Source organism: Pan troglodytes, chromosome 20 (assembly GCF_028858775.2).
Source record: "Pan troglodytes isolate AG18354 chromosome 20, NHGRI_mPanTro3-v2.0_pri, whole genome shotgun sequence".
NCBI classification, from domain to species: Eukaryota; Metazoa; Chordata; class Mammalia; order Primates; family Hominidae; genus Pan; species Pan troglodytes.
In genome coordinates, this window is record NC_072418.2 from 3,126,228 (window position 1) to 3,136,107 (window position 9,880).

Genomic DNA, 9,880 nt, shown 5'->3' on the forward strand with positions numbered 1-9,880 from the left:
GCCACAGGTGTCCCCAGACCTCGCCCAGGGTCCCCTGGGGGCAGAATCCCCTTGATTGAGAATCCTGGCCTTAAAGGGGGAAGAAAACCCCAGACAAAGCTGGCAGGAGGATGTTCGCTGGGGCCTCAGGTGAGGCACTGAGGACACTCGTGGTGGGGCCCTGCCTTCCCCAGCTCTGCATCCTGTCCCCTGCTACATCCTGCTGTCTGTCCATTTCCAGCTCACCCACCCACGGGACACACCTGCCACGGCCGGCTTTGCTAAGGCCACAGGGACCTCGTCAGGGAGGCGTATCCTTGTGGGTGGCACGTGGGCGTGTGTTGCTCTGAGGGCTGTGGCCATGTTGCCCACCTGGCCAGGGACCCCCGACTTGGGTGGGTGACAGCCAGCCTCCCCGCCCCCACAAAGGTCAGGACCTTGAGCCCAAAGCCCCCACCTCCTCCCCGGAGTCCGTTCTGACTCCCAGGCTCCCAAGGCAAAAGGAGGAAGTGGGGACCCAGCCTGGGCATTGGGCAACTCAACGGCCTCTGGCATTGGGCTATAAGAGGAGCTTGACCGTGGGTGCACCCTGGACTCCACCATGGCTCACCGGCCCCCCAGCCCTGCCCTGGCGTCCGTGCTGCTGGCCTTGCTGCTGAGCGGTGAGTGAGCCACGTGCCCGTCCATCCAGCCTCCAGGCCCCGGTGGATTCTGGGGAAATATCCACCACGAGGTCCATCCAAAGCCCTTCTGGCACAGCTGGGGAAACTGAGGCAGGGTCAGGGGAGACTCCACTCACTGCTCGGGACCAATGCTTGCAGGGGTGGGGAGGACAAGGGCAAGGGGGAGCCCTGGCCATTTGACTCAGTTGCCTATCTGTAAAACGGGCAAAACCCAGCCCTTCCCTCCTGAGGAGCTCTTTTGGGAATTAGCTATTAACAGGCGAATTCCTGGACAGCACCCAGCCTTCAGCAAATGCTCAGTGAAGATGCATGAACGAATGAATGAGTGAATGAATGAGTGAGTGAGTGAATGAGTGAATGAGTGAACAAATGAATGAGTGAGTGAATGAATCAATGAGTGAGTGAATGAATGAATGAGTGAATGAGTGAACGAATGAATGAGTAAATGCATGAATGAGTGAGTGAGTAAATGCATGAATGAGTGAGTGAGTGAAAGGGTTGAAGAGTTAGTGATGCTGGAATCAGGGGAAGAAGAGAGCATGGGCCCCCTCAGGTCCCTATCCTGAGGGTGATTTTCTTTTTCTTTTTCTTTTCTTTTTTTGTTTTTTTGAGACGGAGTCTCGCTCTGTCACCCAGGTTGGAGTGCAGTGGCGCGATCTCGGCTCACTGCAAGCTCGGCCTCCCGGGTTCACACCTTTCTCCTGCCTCAGCCTCCCGAGTAGCTGGGACTACAGGCGCCCGCCACCACGCCTGGCTAATTTTTTGTAATTTCTGTAGAGACGGGGTTTCACGGTGTTAGCCAGGATGGTCTCGATCTCCTGACTTCGTGATCTGCCTGCCTCAGCCTCCCAAAGTGCTGGGATTACAGGCGTGAGCCACCGCACCTGGCCTTTTTTTTTCTTTTTTGAAACGGAATCTTGCTCTGTCGCCCAGGTTGGAGTGCAGTGGTGCAATCTCAGTTTACTGCAGCCTCAGCCTCCTGGGGTCAAATGATTCTTCTGCCTCCGCCTCTTGAGTAGCTGGGATTACAAGCACACACCACCACACCTGGCTAGTTTTTGTATTTTTAGTAGAGATGGGGTTTCACCACGTTGGTCAGGCTGGTCTCGAACTCCTGACCTGAGGGGGATTTTCAATGCCTCAGTTTGTTCATCTGCAAAATGGGTCTCTTTGTTGGCTGATTTTTTTTTTTTTTTGCTTCTTTTTTTTTTTATTTTGTTTTGTTTTGTTTTTTTGAGATGGGGTCTCACTCAGGCATGAGCCACTGCGCCCAGGATTTTTTTTTTTTTTTTTTTTTTTTTTTTTTTTTTGAGACAGAATCTCACTCTGTTGCCCAGGCTGGAGTGCAGTGGTGCGATCTCGGCTCACTGCAACCTGTGCCTCCTGGGTTCAAGCGATTCTCCTGCCTCAGCCTCCCAGGCAGCTGAGATTACAGGTGCAAACCACCACACCTGGCTAATTTTTTTTTTTTTTTTTTGAGACGGAGTGTCATTCTGTTGCCAGGCTGGAGTGCAGTGGGGCGATCTTGGCTCACCACAACCTCCGCCTCCTGGGTTCAAGCGATTCTCCTGCCTCAACTTCCGGAGTAGCTGGGACTACAGGCACGTGCCACCACGCCCAGCTAATGTTTGTATTTTTAGTAGAGACAGGGTTTCACCATGTTGGCCAGGATGGTCTCCATCTCTTGACCTCAGGTGATCCACCCACCTCGGCCTCCCAAAGTATTGGGATTACAGGCGTGGGCCAACCGCACCCGACCAATTTTTCTGCTTCTTTAAAAACTTTTTTTTTTAAATTTTGTTTTAGAGACAGGGTCTTGCTCTGTTGCCCAGGCTGGAGTGCAGTGGTGTGATCTCAGTTCACTGCAGCCTTGACCTCCTGGGCTTAAGCGATCCTCCCTCCTCAGCCTCCCAAGTAGCTGGGACGACAGGTGCACACCACCATGCCTGGCTAATTTTAAAATTTTTTGTAGAGATGGGGTCCTCACAATTTTGCCCAGGCTGGTCTTGAACTCCTGAGCTCAAGTGAGCCTCCTGCCTCGGCCTCCCAAAGTGTTGGGATTACAGGCATGAGCCACTGCACCCAGCCACCTGGTCTGCGTCTTAAAAGCCTTCCTGACTTTCAGGACTGAAAGCTGCCACCAGGGCGCCTTTGGAAATCGTCGTAATTAAACCCCCCCCCCCGCCCCGGCCTGGGCGCTGAGTCCTTCCCACCAGCCAGCAGGCACTGACCGGGTTGCAGATGGGGAGATGGAGGCTCGGAGAGGCCCAGGGGCTGCTCTGCCATCCCCCCTTTCCCTGCAGCCTGGGGGCTCCCTGACGCCTGGACTCCCCCCCTGCAGGTGCTGCCCGAGCTGCGGAGATCGTGGGCGGGCACGAGGCGCAGCCACACTCCCGGCCCTACATGGCCTCCCTGCAGATGCGGGGGAACCCGGGCAGCCACTTCTGCGGAGGCACCTTGATCCACCCCAGCTTCGTGCTGACGGCCGCGCACTGCCTGCAGGACATGTGAGCGGCCGCCTCCACACCCCTCTCCGTCCGCCCCGCCCTCTTCCTCCAGCCCTGGCCGGGCCACTGTCCCTCTGCCCGGGGAGGACCCAGCTAAGCCCCGTCTGCAGACCCCAGGCCCCGCGCGCGTGGGCAGTTCTGGGGGGAGGCCCGGGGCAGGGTCGCCGAGGGAGGGGTCTGGGGCTGCACCGCGGCCTCGGGAAGGGCCGGCTGTGGGCGGCGGCGAGTGTCCAGGGCGCCGAGGAGTGACCACCCCACCCCCGCAGACCCCAGCGCCTGGTGAACGTGGTGCTCGGAGCCCACAACGTGCGGACGCAGGAGCCCACCCAGCAGCACTTCTCGGTGGCTCAGGTGTTTCTGAACAACTACGACGCGGAGAACAAACTGAACGACGTTCTCCTCATCCAGGTGGGCGGGCAGGGCCGCGAGGGCTCGGAGGGGCACGGCCAGCGGGCTCCGGGACCCCCATTCCTGCAGCCAGCATTCATTGAGCACCCACTGTATACCGGGCCACGACCGAGGCCGCTGCAGCCTGGGTCCGGTGGCACTGGCGGGGGGAGACCGCTCCTTGGACACCAGGCCACTCCTCCTCCCCGCCTCTCCCCCGCCCGCGCCTCTCCCCAGCCCGCGCCTCTCCCCTGCGCGCCTCTCGCCCGCCCGCGCCTCTCCCCCGCCCGCGCCTCTCCCCCGCCCGCGCCTCTCCCCCGCCCGCGCCTCTCCCCTGCCCGCGCCTCTCCCCCGGCAGCGCCTCTCCCCTGCCCGCGCCTCTCCCCTCCGCACCTCTCCCCTGCCTGCGCCTCTCCCCTGCCCGCGCCTCTCCCCTGCCCGCGCCTCTCCCCTGCCCGCGCCTCTCCCCTGCACGCCTCTCCCCTGCGCACCTCTCCCCCGGCTGCGCCTCTCCCCTGCCCTCGCCTCTCCCCTGCCTGCGCCTCTCCCCTGCGCGCCTCTCCCCTGCCCGCGCCTCTCCCCTGCCCGCGCCTCTCCCCCGGCAGCGCCTCTCCCCTGCCCGCGCCTCTCCCCTCCGCACCTCTCCCCTGCCCGCGCCTCTCCCCTGCCCGCGCCTCTCCCCTGCCCGCGCCTCTCCCCTGCACGCCTCTCCCCTGCGCACCTCTCCCCCGGCTGCGCCTCTCCCCTGCCCTCGCCTCTCCCCTGCCTGCGCCTCTCCCCTGCGCGCCTCTCCCCTGCCCGCGCCTCTCCCCTGCCCGCGCCTCTCCCCTGCCCTCGCCTCTCCCCTGCCTGCGCCTCTCCCCTGCGCGCCTCTCCCCTGCCTGCCCCTCTCCCCTGCCTGCGCCTCCGCCCGGTATGCTGTTCCCCCGGAAAGCCAGGTGCCCTCGCCTCCTCCGGCGCCTCCCCTGACCTCACTGGAAGTGGCGAGGACAGCCACAGCCCTCCCCGATTCACTCTTCTCCGCTGAACCGCGTGCTCCTCTCATTCATGGGGCCCTCCTAGCCTCCTCCCACCCGGAAAGATCAGCTCCCCAGGGCAGAGGATTTTTGTCTGTGTTGTTCGTTACTGGACTTATGTGGCTTAGAACGGGACTGGGCATACAGGTGGTGCTCAGTAAGTGCTTGGGGCTGGGCACTGTGGCTCACGCCTGTAATCCCAGTACTTTGGGAGGCTGGGATGGGAGGATCACTTGAGGCCAGGAGTTTGAGAGCAGCCTGACCAACCTAGTGAGACCTCATCTCTATAAAAGACTTTTTTTTTTTTTTTTTTTTTTTTTTTTTTCAGACAGAGTCTCACTCAGTCATCCAGGCTGGAGTGCAGTGGTGCAATCTCAGCTCACTGCCACCTCTGCCTTCCAGGTTCAAGTAATTCTCCTGCCTCAGCCTCCTCAGTAGCTGGGATTACAGGCATGCACCAACACGCTTGGCTAATTTTTGTATTTTTAGTAGAGACGGTGTTTTGCCACGTTGGCCAGGCTGGTCTCGAACTCCTGACCTCAAGTGATCTGCTCTCCTCAGCGTCCCAAAGTGCTGGGATTATAGGAGAGAGCCACCGCGTCCAGCCTACAAAAGAAAAATTTAAAAATCAACCGGGCATGGTAGCACACGCCAAGCCACTCATGAGCTGAGATGGGAGGATCACTTGAGCCCAGGAGGTTGAGGCTGCAGTGAGCTGTGATCATGCCACCACACTCCAGCCTGGGCGACAGAGCAAGACCCCATCTCAAAAAAAAAGTGCTTTGAAGATGAATGAATGGGCCGGGGCGGTGGCTGTAATCCCAGCACTTTGGGAGGCCGAGGCGGGCGGATCACCTGAGGTCAGGAGTTTGAGACCAGCCTGATCGATATGGGAAACCCCGTGTCTACTAAAAATACAAAAATTAGCTGGGCGTGGCGGCAGGTGCCTGTAGTCCCAGCTACTTGGGAGGCTGAGGCAGCAGAATTGCTTGAACCCAGGAGGCAGAGGTTGCAGTGAGCTGAGATTGTGCCACTGCACTCTAGCCTGGGCAACAAGAGCGAAACTCCATCTCAAAAAAAAAAAAGAAAAGAAAGAAAGAAAACATGAATGAATGGCTGGGCACTATGGCTCACACTTGTAATCCCAGCACTTTCGGAGGCTGAGGAAGGCAGATCACTTGAGGTTGGGAGTTTGAGACCAGGCTGGCCACCTCACCTAATGGGAGGGTTCCGGGAGGTTCCAGTGAGCCGAGATCACGCCACTGCATTCCAGCCTGGGTGGCAGAGCAAGACTCCATCTCAAAAGAAAGAAAGAAGGAAAGAAAACGAATGAATACAATAGTGACAAATGGGACAAAGGGGGTCGTGGGGCCCAGGCGGAGGGAGCGGCATCCGCGGCGTTTTGAGGCGGTGGGTGTGGTGGGAAGGCGGCCCGGGTGGCCACCGTGACCTGGGAGCAGCGTCTCACCGCCGCCGCCTGCCTTCTGCCCCAGCTGAGCAGCCCAGCCAACCTCAGTGACTCCGTCGCCACAGTCCAGCTGCCACAGCAGGACCAGCCAGTGCCGCACGGCACCCAGTGCCTGGCCATGGGCTGGGGCCGCGTGGGCACCCACGACCCCCCAGCCCAGGTCCTGCAGGAGCTCAATGTCACCGTGGTCACCTTCTTCTGCCGGCCACATAACATTTGCACTTTGGTCCCTCGCCGCAGGGCCGGCATCTGCTTTGTAAGTAACCGTGCCCCCACCCCGGGCACCGGGCTGCCATGAGGGGAGGAGGGCGGCAGCCAGGGTTCCACGCCACCTCTTAGCTGTGTGGCTTCATGCTGTGCCTCAGTCTCCCCACCTGGAAGGTGGGCACACCCAACACCCAACGGGCAGGCTCAGCGGGGTGGGGGCGCTCACATTGCACCTGGCTGCTTGGGTGGGTCTGGGGGTTCCCTGCCCCCCACTCCCCTCTAGGACCACAGGAAGGTGTGGGAGACCCATCCGCCCTCACCCGGCGGCCCCTTCCAGAATCCAGGACTCCAGGTATCCAGCGGGAGGCCCATAAATGCCCAGTTCCTACGAAAGACCTCAGCCCCTCCCTGCTCACACTTTTTGTTTGTTTGTTTTTGAGACGGAGTGTCGCTCTGTTGTCCAGGCTGGAGTGCAGTGGTGAGATCTCAGCTCACTGCAACCTCCGCCTCCCAGGTTCAAGGTATTCTCCTGCCTCAGCCTCCTGAGTAACTGGGTGCACAGGTACCTGCCACCGTGCCTGGCTAATTTTTTTGGTATTTTTAGTAGAGATGAGGTTTCTCCATGTTGACCAGGCTGGTCTTGAACTCCTGGCATCAAGTGATCCACTCACCTCGGCCTCCCAAAGTGCTGGGATTACAGACGTGAGCCTCTGTGCCTGGCTGGTGCTCACACATTTTAAAGAAAATTCCAGGCCAGCAGTGGTGGCTCACGCCTGTAATCTCAGCACTTTGGGAGGCCAAAGCGGAAGGATCGTTTGAGTCCAGGAGTTCAAGACCAGCCTGGGCAACATAGCATGGTGGCATCTCTACAAATAATTTAAATATTAGCTGGGCATGGTGATGTGAGCCTGTAGGCCCAGCTACTCAGGAGGCTAAGGCAGGAGGATCACTGGAGCCTGGGGAGTTCGAGGTTGCAGTGAGCTATGATTGTGCCACTGCACTCCAGCCTGGGGAACAGAGCGAGACCCTGTCTCGAGAGAAAGACAGCCAGCTACTCGGGAGGCCGAGGCAGGAGAATCGCTTGAACCCGGGAGGCAGAGGTTGCAGTGAGCCGAGATCACGGCACTGCACTCCAGCCTGGGTGACAGAGCGAGACTCTGTCTCAAACAAAACAAAAACAAAACAAAACAAAACAAAAGGAGAAAGAAAGAAAGAGATAAAGAGAGAAAGAAACAAAGAAAGAAAGAAAGAAAGTTCCATATTGGAAGCATTTTATTCTGAAACAGCCGTGGCTACCCCAGCCCCCTTCCTGGCTGCCTGGGGCCAGCCCGGGTGACTGGCTGTCCCCATCCTCCCGGGAGACTCAGGTGGCCCCTGATGGGTGACTGGCCGTCCCCGTCCTCCAGGGAGACTCAGGTGGCCCCTGATGGGTGACTGGCCGTCCCTGTCCTCCAGGGAGACTCAGGTGGCCCCCTGATCTGTGATGGCATCATCCAAGGAATAGACTCCTTCGTGATCTGGGGATGTGCCACCCGCCTTTTCCCTGACTTCTTCGCGCGGGTAGCCCTCTACGTGGACTGGATCCGTTCCACGCTGCGCCGTGTGGAGGCCGAGGGCCGCCTCTGAACCGCCCCTCCCACAGCGCTGGCCGGGACCCCGAGCCTGGCTCCAAACCCTCGAGGCGGATCTTTGGACAGAAGCAGCTCTTCCCCAAACACTGTGGCGTCCGGGACGGCCCCACCCATCCCCCCACACTCCCTCCCACGGGGCTCCGGGAGACAGGCCGGCCCTGCACCTCACCCCATCGTGACCTCAATAAACGTTGAAACTCCCCCTGGCTCCTGTCTGTCCTTCCCATATAGGGAGGGGAGGGGGAACTGCCCAGAGGTCCCCTGGGTTCAAGTCCCCGAGCCCCAAACTCAGGATGGGGGGAGTCGGAACAGGGGATGGGGGCCCAGGTTGCAGGGGGTCTCTTTCCTGGATGCTCGTGGCTGTGGGTTCTAACCCGGCCCCATCAGGGTGGCCCTGGGCAGGTTGTTATTCATCTCCGTGCCTCAGTTTCCTCATCTGGAAAATGGACTCGCCCCAGACGTTTCCTAGAACTGTCCCTGCTGGTTCAGGGGCTCCTTGAGGAAGGGGATGGGGATGGGGAAGCAGCCTGGGGGGCTTCCTGGAGGAGGTGGCAGTGCCAGAGCTGCATATCAAGGTGTGAACAGAAACATCCGAAGGGCCGCCAGGCAGGGGGCACAGTCCGGGCAGAGACCTGAGGGCTAGAGGCCAGGGGACGGGGAGGAGGGCAAGCAGGGGAGGGATGTGGGTGCAGGGGAGGGGTAATGGGGTTGGAGCGCTATTTCTCGTAGGAGGGGTAGGCAGGGCAGGAGTTCCCTGGTAGGAGCATGAGCAATGAACTGGGGGGGTTGGCCAGAGGGGAGGTCCGAGGCGGGGAAGAGGTGGGACTCACAGTCCAGCTCAAAGACGGGCAAGTGGCCACTAGAAGGAGGCATTAGCCACAGAGAGAGGATGACCTGCTCCAGGACACGTGTAGAGAAGAAATGAAGCTCATTGCTGGTGTTTTTTTTTCTTTTTAATATTTTTTTGAGACAGAGTCTCGCTCTCTCACCCAGGCTGGAGTGCAGTGGTGTGATCTCGGCTCATTGCAACCTCCGCCACCCGGGTTGAAGCGATTCTCCTGCCTCAGCCTCCGGAGTAGCTGGGACTACAGGCACAGACCACCACGCCCAGTTAATTTTTATATTTTTAGTACAGACAGGGTTTCACCACGTTGTCCAGGCTGGTCTCGAACTCCTGACCTCAGGTGGTCCACCCGCCTCAGCTTCCCAAAGCGCTGGGATTACAGGCGTGAGCCTACTTACTTATTTACAGCCGGCCTACTTATTTATTTTTGAGACAGGGTCTCACTCTGTCGCCCAGGCTGTAGTGCAGTGGTGCAATCTTGGCTCACCGCAGCCTCAACCTCCTGGGCTCAAGTGATCCTCCCACCTCAGCCTCCCAAGTGGCTGGGACTACAGGTGCCACCACACCCAGCTATTTTCTTATTTTTTGTAGAGACGGGGTCTGGCTGTGTTGCCCAGGTGGGTCCTCAGTGACTCTTTACATATGAACACCTCCAGGTCACTGTAATCTTAGCAATCTCCTGGCCTCCCAGAAGACCCCACGTCCCCCTTGGAGTCTATACCCGCGGTGACCATAACACCCCTACCTTCCCTGCCACAGTTAATGGTGAACCAGCTCTCAAAGCAACACTTTCTTTTTTCTTTTTTTTTTTTGAGACGGAGTTTTGCTCTTGTCGCCCAGGCTGGAGTGCAGTGGCATGATCTCGGCTCACTGCAACCTCCGCCTCCTAGGTTCAAGCAATTCTCCTGCCTCAGTCTCCCGAGTAGCCGGGATTACAGGCAGGTACCACCACGCCAGGCTAATTTTGTATTTTTGGTAGAGATGGGGTTTGTCCATGTTAGTCAGGCTGGACATTCCCAACCTCAGGTGATCCACCCGCCTCAGCCTCCCAAAGTGTTGGGATTACAGGCCTGAGCCACCGCGCCCGGCCAGACAACCCTTTCTTAGCTAAGAACTTTACGAACGTGAATTTATTTCATCCACTTGACAGGTTTATGT

General features: G+C 58.9%; 1 protein-coding gene across 2 annotated transcripts; it reads left to right on the top strand.

Moving 5' to 3' along the window:
- The first annotated feature begins 562 nt into the window (after positions 1-562).
- Positions 563-8,079, top strand: PRTN3 (proteinase 3). 2 transcript variants are annotated; one of them, XM_054673037.1, is made up of 5 exons: positions 563-641; positions 3,004-3,169; positions 3,436-3,577; positions 6,066-6,300; positions 7,609-7,641. In XM_054673037.1, exons 1-5 carry the CDS (start codon positions 581-583, stop codon positions 7,623-7,625), a joined length of 621 nt encoding a protein of 206 aa, XP_054529012.1. In that variant the 5' UTR covers positions 563-580; the 3' UTR covers positions 7,626-7,641. The 2 variants fall into 2 exon arrangements, with proteins under 2 accessions (XP_054529012.1, XP_054529011.1); XM_054673036.1 differs by lacking the exon at positions 7,609-7,641 and adding an exon at positions 7,703-8,079 and having other exon boundaries at positions 564-641; positions 6,066-6,296.
- Positions 8,080-9,880: the final 1,801 nt, after the last annotated feature.

What these genes read in the sequence shown, in the direction of transcription:
- PRTN3 (XM_054673036.1), top strand. Translation starts at nt 581, where the DNA reads ATGGCTCACCGGCCCCCCAGCCCTGCCCTGGCGTCCGTGCTGCTGGCC. An exon ending in GCTGGCCTTGCTGCTGAGCG is followed by an intron (nt 642 to 3,003) that starts GTGAGTGAGCCA and finishes CCCCCCCTGCAG; the next exon opens with GTGCTGCCCGAGCTGCGGAG. An exon ending in ACGACGTTCTCCTCATCCAG is followed by an intron (nt 3,578 to 6,065) that starts GTGGGCGGGCAG and finishes CTTCTGCCCCAG; the next exon opens with CTGAGCAGCCCAGCCAACCT.